Below are 23,274 nucleotides of genomic sequence, written 5' to 3' on the forward strand. Positions count from 1 at the left end.
TTTTAAAAAAAAATTTTAATGTCTATTTATTCTTGAGAGAGAGAGAGAGAGCACTAGCAGGAGAGAGGCACAAAGAAAGGGAGACACAGAATCTGAAGCAGGCTCCAGGCTCCAAGCTATCAGCACAGAGCCCAACGTGGGGCTCTGACTCACTAACTGGGAGATCATGACCTGAGCTGACGCTTAACCCTCTGAGCCACCCAGGTGCCCCAAGAACAGTATCTTCGGAATCTTAATGCCCCTTTTGTCATGTACCTTTTAGTACCCTTCCCTCCCCCTTCAAACCTCCAGCTTTCCTGTACTGAACCTGGCTTTTCTCCCTCTCTTTCACACTGTCTGCGCTGCTCACCAACACCCCAAACTCACCACCAAACACAGCTTAGTATGCTAAGGTCTCTTTCTGCCCAGTTTGGAGTTCGGAAGAGAGCTGACATAAGAATTCAACATGTGTATCTTTTGAAAGACATCCTTAAACTCTATCTTGAAGTAGCCATATTTTAACAGAGGGACAACAGAAACTTAAAAGGAGAACTACCCTCCAAAGGCAGGATTTCAAGTGGTTACAAAGTGAGGACGGAGGAAGTACCATGTTGGAGGGCTCCCTGCATATATCAGGAGACTTGCATTCTAGTCCTCTTTGCTATTGGTTTCTGAAAGTCACTTTACCTCACTGAGACTCTGTCTTCACATCTGCCAAATGAAGAGACTGGAGTGGATGCTTTTTGGGGTCCGTCCAATAATAAATACGTCAGGCTCTATCTTGGTCTGGGTGTTATATGAAGAACCAACCTGGTCACCAGATCTCATCTTTCTCAGTCAGACTCAGCTCTCCTTCAATTTACTTCTTTTCAAACATCATTTCCACATCAAAATGAGAAGTCTTCAGAAAAAATTAAAGTTGACTCTGATGAAAAGTCAGATTCCCATGGGAATCCTAAGTGTGACGAGATACTGGGAGTACCTGATCTGAGGATTTCAGGGTTCCTGGATGAGGCCGGTTGAAGCTGGGGCAAAAGGGCCTTGGAAAGATGTAGTTCAAGCCAATTTTATGGAGAAGAAAGCGAGGCCCAGAGAGGCAAAGGCTGCAAAGCTACCTTGTGACACAATCGGAACCCAGCCTCCTACCTTCTAGTCCAGCACTGTGTGGAAACATCCTGCAATAATCTCATGTATCTCTTTCTATTTGGAGACTTGGAGCATTGTGCTCTGTCAAACATAGAGGGCATGGTTCTGGTTGAAGTGACCCCATGTACCTTGCTTCTTTGTTTTCTAAGCTGCTCCACCTTCTATGACAAGACACAGTCTCTCCAGCGAGTAATGACAGAATATAGCAATCAGTGTGGCCTACGGTCTGGAGAGGACTTTGAGGTCCCAGGTTTGCCCTGAGTGTTGGGATACCCTGCGCTTTGAGCCCCCACCAAGAGCACTGTCCTCAGCCATCTGCAGAGTCTGAGGCTCTGGACATGGGAAAAGGTTTCTAAAAGCACTGGCTGCTTTCTCTGACATCTCGCCCCACCCCCCAGCCGACAGAGCCAAGACACACACACACCCCAACTTTCTCTGTCCTATTCCATTACTGTTTGCTGTTGCTTTGGAGCCTCATAAATAGGGCATTGAAAACACTTCCTGCAGCTGAAAGAAGCCCTGAGTAGCTTGTCTCATTCCCAGTGTGCAGCTCAGCAAGGGGTCCGTCCTCTCTGTCACTGTCTCTTTTGCCTGTTGTAATTCCGTCTGCCTCTCTCTGACTCTGCCTGTCTCACTTTCTGTTTGTGCTCTCCTCACCCTTGTTCCTTCAGCTTGAATCACAGCCCCTCTGTCTTTCTGCCCTCATGCATTTGTCTTTGTTGCGCTTTCTGTCTTTCTGCCTTGACACCATCCCCTTTCCCAGTGCCTTCCCTCTACTTCTATAAGGCTTAATTGCTTAGGCAGGGAAATAGAGGCTAAGGGCCTCTCTCCTGGCTTCCCTCTTCATCTTACTGAGCCTGCCAGTCAGGAGGGCTGCGGGTCCTGCAGCCGTGGGTGGCCTACAGCCAAAGGAGGGAGGAGCCCATCCGGGCGGGATTGGCCCTAGGTCCACCTCAAAAAGCCTGGGGCAAGGGGCGCGACGCGTTCTGGATGAACCCTGGAGGGCCTGTTTGGTCCGACAGACCCCACAGGCTCAGCAGGGATTTGCGGTGTCATGCCCCGGAGCCCCCGGACCGGGCCGAGCTGGGCGCTGTTGCTGCGGCTGCTGGCACTGCTGCGGCCGCCAGGGATGAGCGAGGCGTGCAGCTGCGCCCCTGCGCACCCCCAGCAGCACGTCTGCCACTCAGCGCTCGGTGAGTCCCCGGAGGCCTGTGAGGTCCACAGCGGGGGGTGGTTGTGTGGGGTTGGTATGGGGCCAAGCTGCAAACCTGTAGTCTGCAGGGAGAGGGAGGAGATCAAATACTGCACCAGTTGCCTCCTATTGGGGCTGATGGGTGGGGCAGGGCTGGTGCCATAGCAACCTTGCAAGTTGCAAGGAAATGAAAGACAGTCTAAGGGACCCCTATAGCGACCCCCTCACCCCTGCCTACTGAAATTATGGAGTGTCGTTGAAGCACAATGACAAGAGCTATGCAGTGATTATTCTGAACTACTGGATGCAGGGAAGGGGAGCCAGGAGCCAGGGGATTGGGCTTTCATTATAAACATCCACTGTTTCCAAGCCTATAACTGATGTTGTCTCCAGGCCGCCCCCCAAACCCCAAGACACACCTTTTGCCCTTTTTCTCTTTCCTCTGCCTGGAATGCCCTTCCCCCACACCCTTAAATTCCCGGCAAACTCCCATTTATCCTTCAAGTTCTTACTCAGGTATCTCTCCTCTGAAGACTTTTGGACTCCTTGGTGCTACCACAGTATCTCTTACATTTTTGTGTTCCCACCATGCTGTGCTGTTGTTCTTTGTAAGTGTTCTATACTAAACCAAGAGTCCTGCAGGATAGGTGATGCTTAATCATGTTTACAGACCTAGTACCTAGCGTTGGGCCAGGCACAGAGGAAGAACTTTACAGCCAGTTTTTGATTCATGCCCACATGGCAAGAGACAAACTGTGCAGGGTCAGAACATATTTATTAATTCAATAAACATTTACTAATGTCAGCTCTGCGTGGGCTCTGTTGAGGCCTCAGGCTACATAGGTAGAAGACTGCAAACTCAAGGGGCATCTTCTCCCTCCTCTACCCTGGCACCTACCTTCAACCCACTGCAATCTGGGCTATGGAAAACTAGACTCTCAAAACTAGCAGGTAAACTCTAAAGATTGTAGGACCCAGCAGGCCTGAGGGGTTTGGAACTTTCAGTAACTGCAGAGGAATTGTTTTTGGGCCCCCACTCTTACACAAAATGGTCCCCCTCACAACGCAATGAGACCTAAACCCAGAATTCCCTTATAAAATTCTCCAGGGGCCTCAGGTCATTCAGATACCAGGTGGACTGCTCCCACAGGTTGCTGAAGGTCCCCTCTCTTCTCTTTTTATGCAGCCATACGGGCCAAAATCTCCAGTGAGAAGGTAGTTCCTGCCAGTGCAGACCCCACTGACACTCAAAAAATGATCCGGTATGAAATCAAACAGATAAAGGTACATGGGGACAGGACAGGGCATTAACCTCCTTGGGCTGCTGGGAGGAGTGGGGTCTGTCTACTGGGAGTTGGGCTGGCAGGTCAGGCAACTGGCTCATTGATCCTGGGGTATTGATGCTGGAGTGGAAGTGGTTGATGTGTTGGGAGCAGGGTCCACAGACCCTCAGTGTCCATCTAGTCCTACAGCTGTCTATCCTGGAGGTATTCTCACTGGAATAAACCAAGGTTTAGATTTTTCTTAAGAGAGAAGCTGGGCTACCAAATTCTGAACTAGACTTTTGCCTAATGTTTTTAGATTGAGAAATGAGAGGTTTTTCCTGTTAAGATATAAAGTATACTCCCTGACCCAATACTGCTTTTTTTTTTTTTTTTTTTTTTTTTTTTTTTTTTTTTTTTTTGGTAATTGCCTTTCAGATGTTTAAAGGGTTTGAGAAAGTCAAGGATGTTCAGTATATCTATACACCTTTTGATTCCTCTCTCTGTGGTGTAAAACTAGAAGCTAACAGCCAGAAGCAATATCTCTTGACTGGTAAGTTAAAGACCAACAAGCAACCCTAACAGTCTCTGTCCTAAGGAAGGCAGCCAAGGAAGAGTCAGGGCTGTCCTTGGGCAGCAAGCTGAGCCAGGTGGCATTTTCTTGGGCATAAAACAGAGTTGTGTTACTAAGAGGCAGCCTCGGAGTTGGGAGGAGCCGTGTTAACCTTCCTTTCAATGCAAGAGTCTTCACTACACTGATCTTGGCTACTGCTTCACTATTTTAAGGACAGACTGCTCTCCCAGCCTAGGGCAGCTGGTTCTATTTTTAAGCAGTTTTAATTGGTATAAGGTTTTTGACACCTTGAGCCAAAAATCTGCCTCTTTGAAACTGCCCTTTGTGGGTTCAGCTATGCCCTCTGCTCTATGATGATCCTTTAGAGGCTGGAGGACCATGGATACAAATACTCTAGCTCCAGGCTTGCTGGCTGTGGTTCCAACACCCCTTCCTATCCTGGACACCTTCTCAAATGGGATATAGCCTGTCCCTCCTCTAGCACAGGACCGTAAACTGGACACTGCACTACAGGTGATGTCTTGGTTTCACAGAGTAAACGAGGATTGTGCTTGTGCAGCCTCACCCCCCAACACACATATGACAGTTATTACAGTAACTTTAGATAGCCATATTGGGTCATGCTCTTGGCTCATAATGTGCCTCTGTGGCTAACTCACATCACAGGCCATATTCTAGGGGTACAGTAAATCACAGGTCTTAACAGGAGCCTTGAATCTAACATGGTTATGAACTCTAGGAACTCGGGCCCAGGCAGGTCTCCATATCCAATTGGTTGGGACATAACAGTCAAGGAACCACTCAAGAATATGACTCCATAAGTGAATGAATGCAATATTAAATTATGCTGTGAGTTCAAGGAAAATAGGTATTTGTGTGGTTGCAAACAATTAGGGAAGCTAATTGTTGGTGGGACCTATCTTTCCCCTAAAGGATGAAAAATATTTGAAAAGAAGGCAAGGAAAAGAAAAACACAGCAGTTGGGGAGAACAGGAGGACTTTACATTATCTGTCCATCCATTCAGCAATAATGACCACCTACTCGCTGCCAGGCCTTGGGCAGGAGGGCCAAGACTCAGTGATAGGTCACAGTCCCCAAAGAGTTCACAGTCCAGGCTTGGCTCTTGAGAAGTCATAGCCTCTGGAGGCCACACTGGTAGGGGCTCCCCAAATCTAAGGATGTGGAATTGTGTTAATCTGGGGGCCTCTGGATGGGAGAGACAGAGGCAGGGCATGCCACTGAGCCCTTTAGGTCCCAGGACTAGCAGATGAGGCCACCTCATTTCTTCCATGTGCCCTGCCTCTGCCAGGCACTGTGGTGCATCAAGGGGAGGAGACATGCCCTCTTCTCTCAAAAATGTCAGGTCTAACTGAGAGTGGGGATAAAAAAACCCACAAGTGTGCTGAAGAATCATCAGTGGTACCTAAGCTCTTCAGGAGAAAGCAGAAGCTCTTTTGCCTAATGTTGAAAGCCCTTATGATCAGAACACGCCGACCTCTCCAGCTTTGTCTCCTGCCGTGTGTGAGTGACAGTTCCCAGACCCTCATTTCCCCCCAGAGCTGAACTAAACTACTTGTAGTTGCAGAAGGTGTTCTTCTGGGCTGCACCCCACCACCCTGCACAGTGTAGTCCCAATGTCCAGAAGTCCTTTCCCTTATGTGTCTTGCAAGTGAACTTCTATCCATCCCTTCAAGGCCCCACAGAAGCATCATCTCCTCTGAGACACCTTCCTTGTCCCCATCTCCTTCCACAGACAGAGATAATTATGCTTTGTTTCATTCTTGTACTGTATCTTGTATATAATCACACAGCAGTGTAATTTTTACCTACTTATCTGTCTGCCCTACTGCTTATTAAGCTCCTTGGGGGCAGAGATTCTGTCATATTTATTTCTGTATTTCTAGTACCACGTCATAGTAGTTGCTCAGTGAGTAAATGAATGACTGAAGTTCTAAGAGAGGTGTGAGTGAGCGTGGCCAGAGATGGCTAGGAGGATGAGGTGGTACTGAAAACAGTCTTTGGAAAATAGGAAAAAATTTGATAAGTAAAGAGGGGGAATTTTCCTATGGGGAAGGAGAAAGACTCACCAAGAAAAGCTTCAACAGGGCAGGAGATTAGGTTGTGTAGTTATTGGGAAGGGTTGGAAAGAGGAAGGGACCTATTATTTATGGAACCTTCTGTGGACCCAAGCTGTGCTGGGAACTTTACAGATATTCTCTCATTTAATCTTGACAACAAATTATTACTTTCATGTTCCAGCTGAGAAGTTATATGACTTTCTTAAGGTCATAGCTCTAAATGAGAGAAAAGAAGGGGTTTACATCAAGCGTCTGACCTTAAAGCCCATGTTTTTCTCTCTGTACCATGCTAAGGAAAAAGTCTTCATCCCACAACTCTCTCTCATACAAACATAGTCTGCTAATATCTTCGATGTAAAAATTATAGAGTTTTTTTTGGTTCTTTCATTGAGTCCCAAGTCAACACTGCCATCAAAAAGCCATTGAAGAGTCTGCAATGACAGTATCTTTGAGGACCTGGGCTCCTGGTCTCCATGAATAGATTCCTCATGCTAGGTTTTCCTCCATTCCCCTTGAAGGTCAGATCCTCAGTGATGGAAAAGTCTTCATCCATCTGTGTAACTACATCGAACCTTGGGAGAACCTGTCCTTTTTGCAGAGAGAAAGTCTGAATCACCACTACCATCTGAACTGTGGCTGCCAAGTAAGGGAATGTCCATTTCCAAGGTCTTTTGGGGATGGGGGGTGGTCTGAGCCTTGCAGTCTCACTCTTCATGTATTCCTTCCTTTGTGTATGCATTTATTCACTTACCATACTATATTTGAAATCTGCCATGGATCAGTCACTGTATGAAGTTGGGGATGGGAAAGCAAGATGGTCCATAGTCCATGATCTCAAAGTACTTACATTTTGGCTAGGAAGGTAGCCATCATATAAAGTTTGAGATAATATAGCTATCATTTAATGAAAGTCTACTTTTGCCAGGATTTATAATAGTCTATTTATTTAAAATGTTCAATTTAGTCTTTATAACAAATTTATGAAGAATTAAGATTTCCATTTTAAGGTGAAGAAATTAATGCTTTAAGAAGTGAAGTGATTTGCTCAAGGTCAGTGGTAAAGACTGTTAGGCCTGTCTGACTCCAGAAACATCATTAGACAGGAAATGCTAGGGCGCCTGCCTGGGTGGCTCAGTCGGTTAAGCATCCAACTTCAGCTCAGGTCATGACCTCATAGCTCATGAGTTCGAGCCCCGCATTGGGTTCTGTGCTGACAGCTCGGAGCCTGGAGCCTGCTTTGGATTCTGTGTCTCCCTCTCTCTCTGTTTCTCCCCAACTTGTGCTCTCTCTTTCTCTCAAAAATAAAGATTAAAAAAAAAAAAGCCAGACAGGCAATGCTATATATTAGGAGCATAAGGGATGGGGAGCTCAGGAGGAAGGGGATTAGGGGACTAGGAAAAGCTTTATAAGTCAGGGGCATTTGAGCTGGGTTGTACAGATAATGTAGGAGTCTGAAAGGCAATAATGGAAAAAGGACGCTCTACTCACATTGATGTTATGTGGTATGACCCTAGATTACCACCTGCTATACAGTGCCCTGTACCATCTCCGCCCCCAATGAGTGCCTCTGGACAGACTGGCTGTTGGAACGGAAGCTCTATGGGTACCAGGCCCAGCATTATATCTGCATGAAGCATGTCGATGGCACCTGCAGCTGGTACCAGGGCCGCCTGCCCCTCAGGAAGGAGTTTGTTGACATCATCCAGCCCTAGTATGGGCCAATGACCACCACTTTCCTTCAAGAGTCCTGAAGCCTAAGCCAGTTCTCCTTCCCTGTGGAGCTCTGGCCGTCACCACCTGTCTCATCACTGCCAGCCAATGGGAAGTACCAAGTAGATGATGTGGCTAGTGTTAGGGCAGGGATGGGGCTTATTACAACTTGTATCCAAACACCATCCCAGAACCTGTCAAAGGCCAGGAAAAGTCACTTGACTTTTCTAGCCTGCCTTTAGCCGATCTCCCCTGCTTTCCAAACCCTTTCAGTCTAGCTAAGCCCTGCTACTGAAGTTTTGATTCTGGCTAGTTTGTTTTCTATAGCCAGAACTATTCACTTTTCTCCCTGGGAGAATGTGTTTTCTCTTACTGTAACTGATCTGATAAGGGAGAAATGGTGATTATTATACATATGAGATGATGTGGCCTTGTGATGTACAATACCAGAAGGTGGGCTGACAGAATCAGAAACAAGCTGATTTGGAGGAGTGAAAAGAACAATACACTATGGCTGTATGTCCTCTACTCATATCCCACTCATCCTAATCCTCTCATATACTTTCATCTGTTTGGGGGAGAGACTTGAGGGGTGCAGAGTCATTCAGGGGGAGACCTGCAGTGGCCTAACCTTCCTCCACATGCTGTAATTCCCCTCTACGTCATTCCTGGCAGAGGATCTGGCCCAGTTAGCATACCTCTGTGGACAAGAATAGACTTAGGTATTACCTCTCCAGGTTAATTATCCTTAATGCCTTCAACTGATGTGCATAAAGCTTCTCCTGTTTCTTTTAGAAAGTCCTTCTCTACTCAATTACTAATGTTTTCATTCCTAATTCAGAATTTTTTTAAGCCAAAAAAAAAAAAGCCTTTCTCTTGTAGAGATGAAATTCCTCTTTAGCTCTTAACACCTCAGAGAGATCTTAGGAGGTCCTCTCTTGAGGGAAAATTTCAGGATAGAGGACAGGAGAGAAATAACACAAGGGCCCTTGGGGGAAAAAGATGGGAACATACTTTGCAACTCTTACAACTGTTTTCAGTGATCAGCCCTGCTAGGCGTTATGGCAGGAAAAAGCCAGCTTTGTTCCCTGTCTGCTCCTCAGCTCAGTCCCCTCACCACTGTGTATTAGAGTCCCTGAGAACTCCAAGGCACAGACCCCTTAGGGTTCCTTAGACTGTGCAAGGCTTCCTGGCTTGCCCTGAAAGGGAAAGCCCTTATGCTCATCTCAAGAATTTATTAAGGATGAGGGCTTAAAGTTCCAGAGCCTTGCCCTGGCAAAAATGAAGAAGGTAGTTCTTTTCAAGGCTCAAGGATGCTATTCATCTTTTATGTGTGGTTTGGCCCGTGCACAATACGCCAGATAATTCACAGAAATGGTTCAAATGGAGATCCCTTTTGGAGTAGGGAGTGGGAGGGGAAATAAACATGATCTCTGTCCCAGAGTACAATACTGGAATGCTATGGCAGTAAGTCTTCATTGGTGGGTTAAGCAGGATCACCAACAGACCATGCAACCCTGGGGCAGAGGATGTGGGGACAGAGAGAAAGAAGGGAGTTAAACTGGAGCTAGAAGTTGTCATGAAGGACAAACATTAGCAATAGCCTCTGTCCCAGCCAACCAAACCATCTCTCTGCTCCTTCTGATATCCTAGTATGGCCTCAGAGAAGGCATAGTGTTAATCCAGTCTGACTGTAATCTTGAGGAAGCCAAGGGAAGGGCCTGGTGAAAAATAATAGGAACAATACCTTACATCTGAGGAGTGCTTCACACTTTTCCAGAAGGCTATTACTTAAAGAATTTCATTCACATTTTGTAAGTACTATATTAGATATCCTGGTCAGGAATAATTATGTGCATTTAACATTCCGAGTGGGAAACTGACATACAGGGAATCTAACTAGTCCAGTGACCTGTGGCAGGGCCAGAGCTAGAACCCAAAACAGTGGGATCTTCTGATTGCTGATCCATAGGTTTGTTACTTTCTCAGCTTGATAAAATGCCCTTGTTTCTGCTCTTCACTATTCAGTCTCCAATAACCCCTTGGAGACAAGGGGTTATCAGCTAAAATTCAGCTGCTCTAGCCCCACAAAGCAGGTCCACAGTTCAACCCCAACAGAGTGTCTTTTGAAAATGCTGAGGCCCTCTTTTGAGCCCCATAATCACCATGAGGCTAAGCTCAGAATGTAAACAGCAGAGGGACTAGAGTCCCCACTCAATCACCTACCATCTCTTTATGGTTGGGGTAGTATGTCTGCTCAATGAGTGGGAACTTTTCTCCTCCCAATGTCTTGTAGATGGCGACCAGCTGGGCAAACTGCAAAAGAGAAGCAAATGTTTCAGCTTATCTAGACAACTGGAACAGACAAACATCAATCTATATAACAAACATTTATTGAGTATTTGCTCTGTTGGGGGCTTTGTGCAAAACACTCTGAGGATATAAAAGAGGTGCACAATTCTTATTTTTAGGGAACATATGCATTAGTTGGGGAAGGGAGAGAGAATGAAGTAACATTCATTACCGAATGAATTTTATAATTATACAATTTTAATGATATTCAGTCCTCATACCAAATTGATGAACTAGGTATTTTATCCTCTTCATTTTACGTATGAGGCTCAGAGAAAGTAGAAAAGTTGCCTAAAGTCACAGAGCTGCAAAGAGATGAAGCTGGGATTGAAATTTGGGTCTCTAACTCTAAAACACTCCAGAGATGGCAAGTGATAAAGCTGGGTAGGTAACATGGGGCCAAGTCTTGAAAGTTCAAATGCTAGGAAAGGAATGGTAGCTTTTTTCTGCAGGCAGTATGGAGTCATAAGAATTTAAGCAGCAGGTTATGAATAAAGCTGCTCTTTAGGAAGATTTTGATGCTCATGGTATGCAGGATAGACAGACCCAGTCTCTCCAGGACTTCCTATTCATCTAAGAACTCAACTCACTGGACCCTTTACCTATGAGAAACCAAAATAACTCTATGAAGAAGAGGTGAGATACACATACTTACAATGTGAGGGTTGAAAAGCCTTTGGCAAACATCTAGCACCTCCTGGAGCACCTTGCTCCCACAGTTTATAAGGAAGAAACTGAAGCCCAGTGAGGTCACTTGCCCAAAGTCACATAATACTTAAGCTGGATTCATAACCAAGGCTCCTTTATTCCTAATATATAACTCTTCCTACTCTTTCACGTAGCTACCTTTTATACTCTGCAAAGACCATGCTCTTCCCACAGGAAACACACAGGACTTTTCTGCTCCATCCATTCATACACCCTACCCACACACCTATCCCCAGTGCACTGGCAGTAGGGGTAATCCAGCATCTTCCCTCTAGTGCTACTAGGTTAGTTTATACTCTAAGCCACTGATACCTGGAACTGCTAGAAGGAAAAGTTGCCAGATCAAACGTGCCTTCCATTTATCAGAGAAAGAAAAGCTAGAACATCTTTCAAAAGCTCAGGTCCTATTCTGTATAAGGGATGTTGGTGTATGAGCTAGTGAGGATGGTGGGGAGGGGGGAGAGGGGAATGAGGGGAGGAGTAAAAGCTCAGAACAGGGATTTTAGAAAACTGGAGTCTTCTGGTTCTTGTTCTGCCTTGAACTTGCTGGGTGCCCTTGAACAAATGATTTCTCCTTTCCAGGCCTCATTTTCTTCATATATAAAATGAAAGGAATGAATTTGATCAGTTCTTCAAACTTTTTACCATAAAGGAATATCATTTTATTATATTTCCTCCCAAACTCCATCATCAAACTGCAGTTTAAGTGATCATATGTTGTGGTTCTTTTGTTGGCAAAGACAGAATTTTCCTATTATTTTTGAAATGCTGGAAAATGTTGGAATTTCTGGGTCATTCCCCTTTGTGACACGGCTAGTGACTCTGGATCTTGAAGTCCTCCAGGACTGAAACTATGAGTCAGGGACTCTCAGGCCCCCAAGATTTTATTATTGAAAGACACTTCACAGAGTCTCTGGACCAGACATCTCATTTTACACATGAAGAGACTGAGGCTAGAGAAGCAAAGGAAAGCATAGGCCCCCAGATGATACCTGGAGTTGGGACAGCACCCAGGTAGGTCTCTTCCTGCCCACTGCATTCTCCACTGTATACCCTGCTGTCCTTGCCATTCTTTGGTTTGTCAACTTGCTTTGACTGTCAAGACCAACCCCTCAGACTTTTCCTGCCTTCTCTGATTCTCTCCATCACCCCATCTGACCTTTAAGTCCTGTCTACCCACCTTGGCCAGGCTGGACTCCTGTTCTGCCTCTGGATACCTTCCTGAGCTCCCAACGCTCTCCAGCATTGCCAGCAAACTAATGCCAGCTCTGCCTAACAACCTCTGTCCTGCTGCAGCCCACGCATTGGCATGGCACCAAGGCATGTGGGGTTTTATCTTTCCAGCATGTGGGAGAGTTACACAGACACCACAGCGATGCCAGGAAGGCCCACGGCGGAATCCCAGAGTCCTGGGACAGCAAGACTAAAATGGCAGCCAGTTCCCAGGCACTAGTTAGATCCCTGGGAGCTCACCCCACCCTCCTCCACTTTATCTCTGGCAGTCCCTGTCTGCTCAAGGTACTGGGTTTGGCATCTAACCCCTGCCTCCTTGGAAACTTAGATGAAGTCACAAGCACACAGTTACCAATTAAACAAATGTAATATCTGATAAGGGTTATTTCCTCTATGCATAGACAATGGATTTAGGTGCTGGGGGTGATGTTGGCAATGAATAGGAAGATAATGTTCATTTTACCACTTCTTCAGAGAATTGGGAAAGATTTTTTGGAAGAAATGAGATTTCAAGATAAGTCTGAATTTAGTAAGTTATCCTTAGCACTTCTGGAAATAAATGCTTTAATTCAACTCTCGTGCTTCTGTCTCTAAAAAACTTAGATAGAGTGATAGGATTTTTAGATAAAATTGCAGCAATATGGGATGGTGGCATTCTGGCTTCTGGAATGCTACCTTCATTGATAGGGCTACTTCTGTTTCCAAAATCCCAGTGTGCCTGCCTTGACCAAGCAGGTCTCTTGACCATAGCAGATATGGTCAGAGACATGGTGATGCAAGGTAGAGCCTTGACAATCCAACTGAAGCCTCACACTGAAAGCGGCCTGAGTTCGCAACGCAATAAAGAAATATAGAAAATATGAACCAAAGTCATCATTTCAGAGGGACCTTCCCTTCACAGTCACCAAATTTGTTCACTCCTATTAACAGGCAAAGAACAATATATAAAATGTCATTAGTGTGGCAGCTGCCTAATGAAAATGAAGGGAGAACTTGGTGTCTGGCCAGGGAGCCTTGCAGTTCTCATGTGATGCCAAAGGCAATGTGCTGGGATTATGAATGGGTGAGAATGTGAACCCTCACCAGATCCCAGATCCCAGGAGGGGCAAAGCCCTAGGCACAGGCTCCCTGATCCTCCCACCCTGGCCTCTGGCATAGTTTTGGAACATAAAGCAGAGGACTAGTTTCTTTAAGGGATCCCAAATACTAGGGGACAGTAACAACCAGGCTGACAAACTGGTGACAGTCACTGCTATTATTCCTACTTTACAGACAAAGAAACCAGGCACAGAGAGGTTTAGTTAGAAGAAAAAAACTAATAATAGCAGAATCACCCTGTGTGGCTAGGAGGGAGCCAAATTCTAACAGGTATTGGAAAGGTAGGGAAGGAAAGGATTAGGGCTTATTTGCAGTAGGGAAGGTTGTGTGACTGAGGAGAAAAGGGGGGTCCCCAGAGAAGAAACTTGAAGGCCTCAAATATGATCTTCTGTGATTAGCAACATATTCAAATCATATAATTCTTTTAGCCTGCTTCTGCAAAACTCTGGGATTCTTAGGTATCTCAATCCAAAGAGAAAGGCTGAATGACTGGTAACCAGGAACCCAACCTGCCCTCCTCAACCACAGCAACTCCCAGATCTTCTGACTCCTCATTCATTGGTCTTTCTCTTACATTGTCAGGTCTCCTGGGTTTGTAAGAGAACAGGAAATATTGTGAATTCAGGTGTGAGGAAGAGGTCAAGAGCAGAGGTGATGGCTCCACCTGGTTAAAAAACACCCCCTCCAACTCCCTGGGTGGTGGAGAGGCTTGGGGTCGGAGAACTTCACAGTGTGTGCAGCTTGCACCCTTGGAAAGTCAGTGTGTGATAGCTGAAATGATTTTTGAAAAACAAGAGGAAGAGGATGTGATTAGGGGCAGGTGTTTCCTTCTAAGAGGGCAGGCTGGAGCAGCAGTTATAGGAGCTGGGTCCCCACAGCCTCAGGCCTTTCCAATAGCCCTTCAGAGCCAAGAAACAGGTATTTTTATTGTTGCATCTTATGGCTGAGGGCACAGCCTACCGACTTGTAAAGATTTCTTTATAGAAGCTTTGTGTGGCTTTGTTGTGAGACCAAAGGTCCACTCTGCAGCAAAGGCAGCCCAGCCCATGATGATAATGTTTTATTGTGAGAGCCTACCCTACCCCTTGTCCCATTTGAAGCTCCTCCCATATCCTCACAGCTTTGCCTAATGTGCCTTGATTATCAGTGGTCCCCCCTGGGGGACTGGGAGCTACAGGATCTGGGGAGAAGGGGATCTCACTCACCACCCATGGCTTGTCACAGAAGTTGTAAATGGATTCCAGTGAGTTGATGCTGGGGAGGCCTGCATACTGCATGCCAATAATCAGGTGGCGGAAGTCCTCATTCTCTGCCATGCCAAATGCATGCTGCCGGATAAGCACAAAGTCCGGCCGGAAGGACCTGGTAAAAATGTAGAGGCAAGTTTCCCATCAACCAGCATCTCAGGTCACACATCATCTCATCTCCTATTTCCAAAGCCCTAGATAGAAAAGGGATATTCAGGGCCACCTGGTGTAAGCCCCTCATTTTATTATTATTATCCTTTCATGGACTAGGAAGTGAGGTATTATGGTACTTCTCAGAGGAAATTTAAGGAACAGATGTATGAAGTTCCCTTATTCCTCTGGATTAAGCATTGTCTTTTTCTAAGGTACAAATTCCTCAGGAGGGAAGAAGTACTTTCAGACCCATACACCTTAAATGAACAAGAATATGGGGAAATGTGAGAGCAGAAGTTCCTTGTGACTTCAGATTTCATGCTCCAAGAGGATCCCAGAAGACTCTAAGGACAACATATGTGGCTGACTTCACAACCCTGCCACGGAGATCCCTGATCTCAGTGCCCTCTTCCAACTGCTTAAAGGTAATCAGGCCCCCAGGAGAGTAAGGGTTCAGGCTGACTGAGAACAGATGCCAAGCTTCCGGATGTTATCCTTCCAAAGCGTATGCTAGGGAGGGGTGCAAATATTTCTCGAAGAACTGAGGTTGAGCAATGGCTACAGGAAGCACTAGGAGTACAGAATGTTCCCATGCATGGGAAGGCTTCCTGTGTTTCCCCTCTAGCCAGCAAAGCTCCTTGCCTCAGCTGCTCCATCTTCATGCCCTGACTCCAGAGGAACCCCATCTTTCCAGAGAGTCAGTTCTGTGGCAGCATCTACCCTCAAGGCTCTAGAGCTTGCCAGTTTCATACCGTATGCAGTGACCTACCTGGTTCTCTGCCCAGGCCACCCATACAACCCTGATCTGCAGCTCCAGTACCACCTGGCCTCAAAGACCAGTCTTTTTAATGTGGGGTTGGAAGAAGCCCTCCTCAGTCATGCAAGGGACTTAGCATCAAGTCAGTATGGCATGTGCTAGAGCTGTTCTGACTTCCTTGTGCCCAAGTTCTGGGAAACTGGCTCCAGCCTATATGCCTGAGATCAAAACTTACATATCAGTTATAGGAACTGAGCTGCAGACTTCCTACACAGGCCAGCTCTCAAGTTCCTACACTCGTACCTGGAAGGGCCTGCCTTATTCTTGCCAGATCCCTCCTGACACCCACTATGGACTTTTCTGTCACCACCTGCTTCTGTGCATGCATCCCTATGACTCATTCTACCTGCAGCTGGAGGAGCCCATCGTTTTCTTGAGCTCACTCCCTACCTGAACGGACATCTCTTTTACTGTCCTCCTCAGTCTCCAGGATGGAGGAGTTTACATTTCCCTGTTGTTAAGTTCCCGACACCTGAGTTTTGCCTTCCTTGTCACTGAGCCAGTTCCTGTTGGACACTGGAGACCTCAGTGTCAGGATGCTGCAGATGGAGGTAGGGAAGAGGATAAAGTGAAGATTCTTCCTGGAGCAAGATTCTGAAGTCTAAAAACCTGATGCCATGCTGGACCCCTCGGAAGAATGACACTGTGGGAACCATTTTTCCCGATCTGGAATTCTCATTACCTCCCCTAACAGAATTGTTGTATTAGATTTGATCACATCTATAAGTGATATGATCCAACACACCACCTGGCATGTGAGTGTCCTGTTAACTGCAAATTTTCTTCCATCCACAATGTCCCTTCCAACCTAGACTTTCCTATCAGACTTATGAATTCCCAGGACTAAGGAATATAGAAAGAATACAGGGATGGGGGTTGAAAGAATACAGGGCTAGGGGTTAAGAGAATAGAGAAACACAATGTTCTGCCAGCAACTCACTGAGTAAATTGAAGAAAATCAATGCAAAATAGAAGGCTGAACTAGATCAGAGGTTTTCAAACCTTTTTTTAAGCGAAGGAATCCTATTTTCCAGGGAAAATATAAAAGCACAAAATCACACTGGTGGAAGGGGTGCTGGGGTCTAGAACTCCCCTAATAGGACTCTAGTTACGTCTAAATGAGTCCTGAGTCCTTTCTCTATCAATGGACTAAGAGCTCTGCCTTAGTTTTCTCCGCCTTCCTCTACTACTTGTACATAGCACACATCATTAACTTCTGTACAATATACACAGCACTGCCTTCTCAATCCAACACTTGACTTTGAAACCACCTCTGCAAACCAGAGACAATAACTCCGAAGACTGTGACAGTGACCCTGAAGACAGAAAGGAGCTTACCGGACAACCTTTGTGCCATTCCGGAGCACCTGCATATCCACAGCATACGTCCCATCTGCATGGGCCACCAGGTTGAGCTCTGAAAATTCCGCCTGGAAAATAACAGTAGGGGATTAAGAGGGTACATTACATGTTACATGTTTTGTTTTTTTTTAACTATAGTTAAAATTGTAAAAAAAAAAAATAAAAATAAATAAATAAAAATAACGGTAGGGAAATAAGATCACAATCCTTTGCCAAGTTCTCCCCAGAGCAGCAGCAGCTTTTCCCCTAAACATTTATTCAGTTTTCAAATATTTTCACAAACTGATCTCATCCAGCTCTCATAGCAACTCTGTGAGGCAAGAAGGACAGAGAGAATTCTCCCTATTTACCAAAGAAGCAGTTAAGTGACTTTTCTGGAAAATAAAACTTAGTGTTGGCAGAGACTGGAGCAAAGCTCAGGTGTTCTGACTCCCCTGTGCTGACTTTCTACAGAGCAGGAACACAAACTGAGGCAACATGCCCTCTGTCAGTTTCAACATAAAAACACCAGGTTTTAGTTTAGGCAACCGGGTTTTACTTCTGCTCTGCCCCCATTTAGCTCCATAAGACTTTAAGCAAGTCACTTCACCTCTCGGGGTGGGAGGCGGGGAGGGTTTCTTTCATCTATAAAATGGGAATAATTTGTAATCAACCCTGCCTATCTAACAAGTTGTTTTAAGAACTGAATGCAACAATGCATAGGAGAGTACTCTGTAAATCACAGCACTCTGTGTAAGGAATGACAAGTAACTTCTATTATTACATAGAAAATACATGCATTGTTTCAACTGGACACCCCTTCTCCACCCAAATGGACTTAATTATCTCTATCTATTACAATGCAAAGGGTAGAGGAAGATTAAAAAAAGGGGGGGGGGTGATTTCAGGACTTTACTACATTACAAACAAGGTGTTCTTTTGAAATTCTCTCTGCAGTGTAGCCTCACACCCAGAATAGGCACCACTGGAGGCTGCACAACTGAATGCCAGATATGTGCCAACCCAGGAAAATCATGCAACCAACAATACGGAGGTATGGCCGGTGTCCCAGGAAGACATTCCCCTAAGGTTTTCCTCAGCCTGAGAACTGTGTACTGCAAGAAGTCCCTAAGAGCCACACTCCTCGCTTCTTTACAGACACCAGCACCATGAAAGAAAGTCAGGAAGTTGAAATGCAGCCTTCATAACCATATCTCATAGGCAGAAAATCCCCAGGGAGAGGGGTGAGGGAAGGAGATGGAGAGCCTAGAATCCAGTGACAGACACTGAACTCTACTCTGAAGAACTAGATGGTTCACTGTGGGATGTCAAGAAAGAATAATGATGATGCAGATGTAACTCTGGGCTTCAGGGTGATTACCTGTTCCACTTTGATATCATAATCTCCAAGGACTTTTTTGCCCCGGAAGCACTTGGCCCTGGAAAAAGGGGAAAAAAAAAACCCACACAAATTAGTATCATAGAAGTGTTTGAGATCAGGAATTCATGATCATAAAGAAGAGGACCATAGTAGAGAGAACCCCAGAATGAGAGGGTTGGACCCTATAACTCAGCTACTGGATCATCATGAGACAGCCTCAAGCAAACAAACCACTTCCTCTCCTTTATGCTCAGCTTGCCTACACATAAAATAATCCAAAGCACTTTTTCACTCCTAGATTTTGCAATTTTTATGATAACATCCTTGGTCTTTGGGCTACAAAAGAAGTCTAGAAGTAGGGATTCCCCTAATGTTATTCCTCGTAAAGAGCAGGTCAGTCTTACACATATACTTTGCTTATCTTCCTCTATCCCACAAGTCACTCTGATTTTCTACTTGGGCTCTGCCCTTGGAGTTTTTAAAGAAACTGTTATCATTTTACCCCTTCATACCCATACTTCCAAAAAGGATTTGAGGCAATTAATAATTTAAAAGGCAAATATAACCAACAAAATAAGGATTAAAGGACAATCAATGAATGACAGAGTTAATTATACCAGAAAATAAATTTTAAAAGGGAAGAGGCTGAGGAATGCTGCTATAATTGAACACAAAACCTATCTTGTATTTCTGAATTTCAGTCAAGAAAATTAGTCAGGCTGAGTTATATAGTAATTATTATCTTCCTATCTTGTCATGGATCTAGAGGAACGTCATATTAATGCATCAGTGTCTTCAGAGCCCCTCATAAGTGGACTGTGTTTATGTTTATATTTCTATCCATTCCTACTTTGCTCTTAACTCCCCATCCTCACCCCCATAAGATTTTATCTGTCCATTTAGGCTACTTCTCCATATGGGAAAAGGGCCTTTCCACACTATACCTGTTAGCTGGGTTGGTCCCACTTTCCCAGTGCTTGAAATTTCAAATTAGCATATTTCACTGGTGGGTTTCTAGAAGTCCCTCTCCAAAATAAAGGGATAAATTAACATTTATTAGACATCATGTTCCAGGAACTGTATGTACATTGCTTTCAAGAAGATCTCTCTTAATCCTCATAACAACTTATGAGACAGAAAGGTATTCATTTCTGAGATGAGGAAACCAAGACTCAGAGGAGGAAAATGGCATATTCAAGGTCACATGGCAAGTTAGTGACAGAGCCAGTCAGTATTCACACCCACGTGTGGGTTCAGTGCCCTTGGGACTGTATAGTACTGTCTCCCTCTGCTGATTCATTCTCTCCATCTTCACTCCCACCATTACAAAAACTGACTCGTCATTTGTGCTACATTGCATGTTTTTTCCCTATTTTCCTTCTTCCGCTCAAAAGGACTTGATGTTGTGAGCACTATTTCCACTACAAATACTTCCTACCCTGGTTCCTGTGAACTACCCAGGACGAGGCCAAGATATTTCCTTTCCTCTCTGGATTCTGGAACAGTCCGTTCTAGGAAGTTATCATTTGTCCTAAGTCCCTGGCCACCCTTAAATTGCTCCCCAGAGGTACTCAGCCATCCTGGAGCTGGATCACTGAAGCCTATCCCCCCAACCTTTGTTCCAATACCTTAGTGAGCTTCATCAGCTTGCTTACAGAACCCTGTTCAACATCCATAGGTCTGTAAGCCCCTCCAGCAAGGGGCCTGTACCCTATCCTGTCTCCTTGGCTACAGTTCCATCTTATTTATGAATTTAAATGATAGTCTATAGTGGCACTATCACTGCTGTGTAGATTTTTGACTCTGGAGATCTTTTCCATGACTATAAAAAGGAGAAATGGAGTAAATGACCCTAGAGGTTCCTTTCTTGTGTTGATGAGGTGTGTCTACCTTGTTATCAGCAATGCTTTTCTGATGCTTCCTTCTATCTTCCTGTCTCAAAATAGCTCTTGTTCTGTGAGGTAAGTCTCAGAGCCATTAACAATAACCTCTCATTCAGTATGATACCTTGCACTTTCAAAGCACATTCCTTGCCTTATTTGTCCCTTACAACTTAGTGAGGCAGCCAGGGCAGATAGTGCTGTCCATCTGACTGATGGGGAAATTGAAACCCAGAGCAGTTAAATAATATGCCCAAACCACAGAAAAGTTCATAGGGGTTAAGCCTAGAACTAAGAGTTTACATCTAGGTGCTTACGTGTCACCAAGTATTTTAATTCACTTGCACTTGCTTATTTTGTGAGTTTTAAACACTGATACTGAAGTATATTTATAGATTCTGGCTGGGTTTATCTGCCACTTCCTGCACCTGCCCAGTGACCAAGTCAGCTAACGATACTGTTTTCATGCCTTCTCCCCAGCCCCACCTCTCCAATGATCTTAATGCTTTTTCCTTAAGGTAATTTGTCCTGTTGAAAATCTTGGTCTGTGTTTCCTGGCTCTGGGTCACTGACCTCTCTTGGCTGAGCCAATCTTATAAAAAAGAAGCTGAGACAGCAAGTGGATGGGGCAGAGACGTTTTCTGGAGAATGAGCACATTCTCCCAGCTCTGGCCCTTGGAAATTTTGGTTCCAGATATTTTTATGAAGAATCTTGCTTGTAACTTACAAGCAAGTGACAGAAGTGACAGAAGTACCTGCTAATATTAAGAGAGCACTGTTAGGAGGCAGTGTGTTAGAATCCGGAGAAGCTGTGAATCACAATGCTCTGAAATCCTAGCCTTAACCTTTCCTGGCTCTGTGACCTTAGTTAAGTGGCTTAAATTAAACAACAACAAAAAAGGTATGTCATGTGGTGAAATCAACCAAAATCTACCTTCAAAAGCACATAAAAGAATAAGATAAAAAATAAGTTTCTCCTTTCCCATTCCTTTTTCATCACACATAATCCTCATTACCAGTTGCAAGCATCCTTCCAGTGTGGGGAAAATGTGTGTATGTTATCTGCATACATATATGCTTCATACATACATATAGTATCATGCTACATAAACTCTTCTTTTTTGAATCTTGATTTTTATTGCACTTGATAAAACATCTTAGTGATATGCTTTCAGCACATACTGATGGACCTCTTTCTAATAGTTGCAAGAAATTCTATTTGAAAGTCATACAGTAAATTTCACCAATATATATTGGTGAGTGTTTAGATTTCCAGTTTGGGGTTATTTTTGACATTATAAACAGTGCTATAATGGCTAACATTTAAGAATATATTCATAGAGGGGCACCTGGGTGGCTCAGCTGGTTAAGCATTTGCCTCTTGATTTTGGCTCAGGTCATGATCTCATGGGTTCCTGAGATTGAGCTCTGCCTCAGGCTCTGTGCTGACAGTGCAGAGCCTGCTTGGAATTCTTTCTCTCCCCTTCCCTTGCTCTGTCTCAAAATAAATAAATAAACATTAAAAAAAAAGAGAGAGAATCTATCCATAGGATAAAGAACTTATTTTTCCTAGCTGTACTGAGGTAGAATTGACAAATAAAATTGTATACATTTAGTGTATATCATGATTTAATATACCCATACTTTGTGAATTGGGATTACCACATTACATGTCTATCACCTCACACAGTTACCATTTTGTGTGTGTGGTGAGGACACTTAAGATTTAATCTCTTAGAAAACTTCAAGTACACTATACAATTTTATTAACTATAGTCACCATGTTGTACATTAGAAGGATAAACAATTTATTGCAGAACTGCTGGTGCAAGGAACATACAGAGTTACAGTTTTTACTGACATTGTCACACTGTCCTCCCCACCCTCCCCTGATGCCCCAAGAAAAATACACCACTCTCCTCAGTGTTTGAAAGTTTGGGAAAGTTACTTCACCTCCCTTAGTTCCCTTCCTCCCTCCCTAACCTCATAGTCTCTTGCATAAACAGGGCACAGAGAAGGACTTTCTGACTGGCAATCTTGTCAAATCAACCCAAATTCACCTCCTTGTTCTCAACCCTAAACAGAACCCAAGATGTACATCCTTGAAGCACAGACTAAAAATATCTATGGTGCCTGTGTTGTCAATTTCCCCCTATTGTACATTTTCTTAATAAGCCTAGCAGCTGAGGATCTATGTGAGTTTAATGGCTTGCAGCTTCCTTGATGGGCCAGGCAATGAACCATCTTCCCTTATTGCTAAAATGAGTAGAGCCTTCTAGATTTAACTCTTCTTACTCAAGGCAATGAACACATTCACCAATCTCACCAATTCCTATTCAACTAGGGCTTATGAGGCTGAGGAACACAATTTCAAAACACTTCTCTGCTAAGGCCGCCTCAAAACTTGTTGGCCCAACCTATGCAAGCCCAACTTAAATTCTCCCTGTTTTATGCATGGGATAATGGAGAAAGGTCTCAAAATAGAATGGAGAAAGGTCTAGAAATGGAAGCCAGTTTTGTTGGGTTCAGGCCTAGTTCTACCACTTTTCAGGAGTCTGACTTGACAATAGTTGCCTCTCTGAGCCTTAGTTTCCTCATATATAAAACAGGGCTGATAATAATTGTAATACTCATAGCAAGCATACACTGTGTGCTAGCCACTAGTCTAAGTATTTTATTTTATATATTTTACCTCATTTATTAATACCTTACTCACAGGTCATTGTGAAGACTTAATAAAGCCAGATGAGAATAACGGACATGAAAGTGTTTTGGAAACTCTGAAATGCTATGTAAATACAAACTACTATTAGCAAAATGCAACAAATATTTATGTACCAGGTATTACTGCTGTTTTATTATTACCACAGCCAACATGGCCTCTTCCTCTTCTGAACTTTCATCCCATTTATTGTCTGCTTATGATATTTGGCTCACAGCATCATCATCTGATACCACCTTTCAAACTCAGTTGTCTAATAATCTGGGATACCCCTCTCCCACCCTGAGCCTTAGACAACTGGATTATGTAATAATGCTTGGTGCAAGGACCACCCACAAGTGAGCCCTGGATTTTCCAGAACATTTTGGCATTTTAATAATGATTATGTGCTGTTGTCTGC

At 44.4% G+C, this 23,274-nt stretch overlaps 2 protein-coding genes across 4 annotated transcripts in view; one reads left to right on the forward strand and one right to left on the reverse strand.

Annotated features, from left to right (window-relative positions):
- SYN2 (synapsin II) overlaps positions 1 to 23,274 on the reverse strand; it is a 195,761-nt gene that overhangs the window by 33,559 nt on the left and 138,928 nt on the right. Inside the window, exons 2-5 of the mRNA XM_027042666.2 lie at positions 18,273 to 18,330; positions 16,889 to 16,980; positions 14,539 to 14,695; positions 10,169 to 10,258 (exon numbers count right to left, since the gene is read on the reverse strand). Of these exons, the coding sequence (XP_026898467.1) occupies positions 10,169 to 10,258; positions 14,539 to 14,695; positions 16,889 to 16,980; positions 18,273 to 18,330 (397 nt within the window). The remainder of the gene's footprint in view (positions 1 to 10,168; positions 10,259 to 14,538; positions 14,696 to 16,888; positions 16,981 to 18,272; positions 18,331 to 23,274) is intronic.
- Positions 1,615 to 21,682, forward strand: TIMP4 (TIMP metallopeptidase inhibitor 4). Of its 3 annotated transcripts, XR_003415072.2 has the most exons (6): positions 1,627 to 2,318; positions 3,504 to 3,601; positions 4,018 to 4,132; positions 6,751 to 6,875; positions 7,747 to 12,016; positions 12,192 to 17,092. XR_003415072.2 is itself a non-coding variant. In XM_053218937.1 (5 exons), exons 1-5 carry the CDS (start codon positions 2,180 to 2,182, stop codon positions 18,062 to 18,064), a joined length of 693 nt encoding a protein of 230 aa, XP_053074912.1. In that variant the 5' UTR covers positions 1,615 to 2,179; the 3' UTR covers positions 18,065 to 21,682. The 3 variants fall into 3 exon arrangements, 2 of the variants coding, with proteins under 2 accessions (XP_053074912.1, XP_014930136.1); XM_053218937.1 differs by lacking the exons at positions 7,747 to 12,016; positions 12,192 to 17,092 and adding an exon at positions 17,849 to 21,682 and having other exon boundaries at positions 1,615 to 2,318; XM_015074650.3 differs by having other exon boundaries at positions 7,747 to 17,092.

The sequence above is a fragment of the Acinonyx jubatus genome, chromosome A2 (assembly GCF_027475565.1).
Source record: "Acinonyx jubatus isolate Ajub_Pintada_27869175 chromosome A2, VMU_Ajub_asm_v1.0, whole genome shotgun sequence".
Lineage (NCBI taxonomy): Eukaryota > Metazoa > Chordata > Mammalia > Carnivora > Felidae > Acinonyx > Acinonyx jubatus.

Excerpts from the sequence above, each read along its gene's own strand:
- TIMP4 (XM_053218937.1), top strand. The coding sequence starts at position 2,180 with ATGCCCCGGAGCCCCCGGACCGGGCCGAGCTGGGCGCTGTTGCTGCGG. Across the intron at positions 4,133-6,750 it reads GAAGCAATATCTCTTGACTG|GTCAGATCCTCAGTGATGGA; the intron begins GTAAGTTAAAGA and ends TTCCCCTTGAAG. Across the intron at positions 6,876-17,848 it reads ATCTGAACTGTGGCTGCCAA|TGTAGCCTCACACCCAGAAT; the intron begins GTAAGGGAATGT and ends TTCTCTCTGCAG.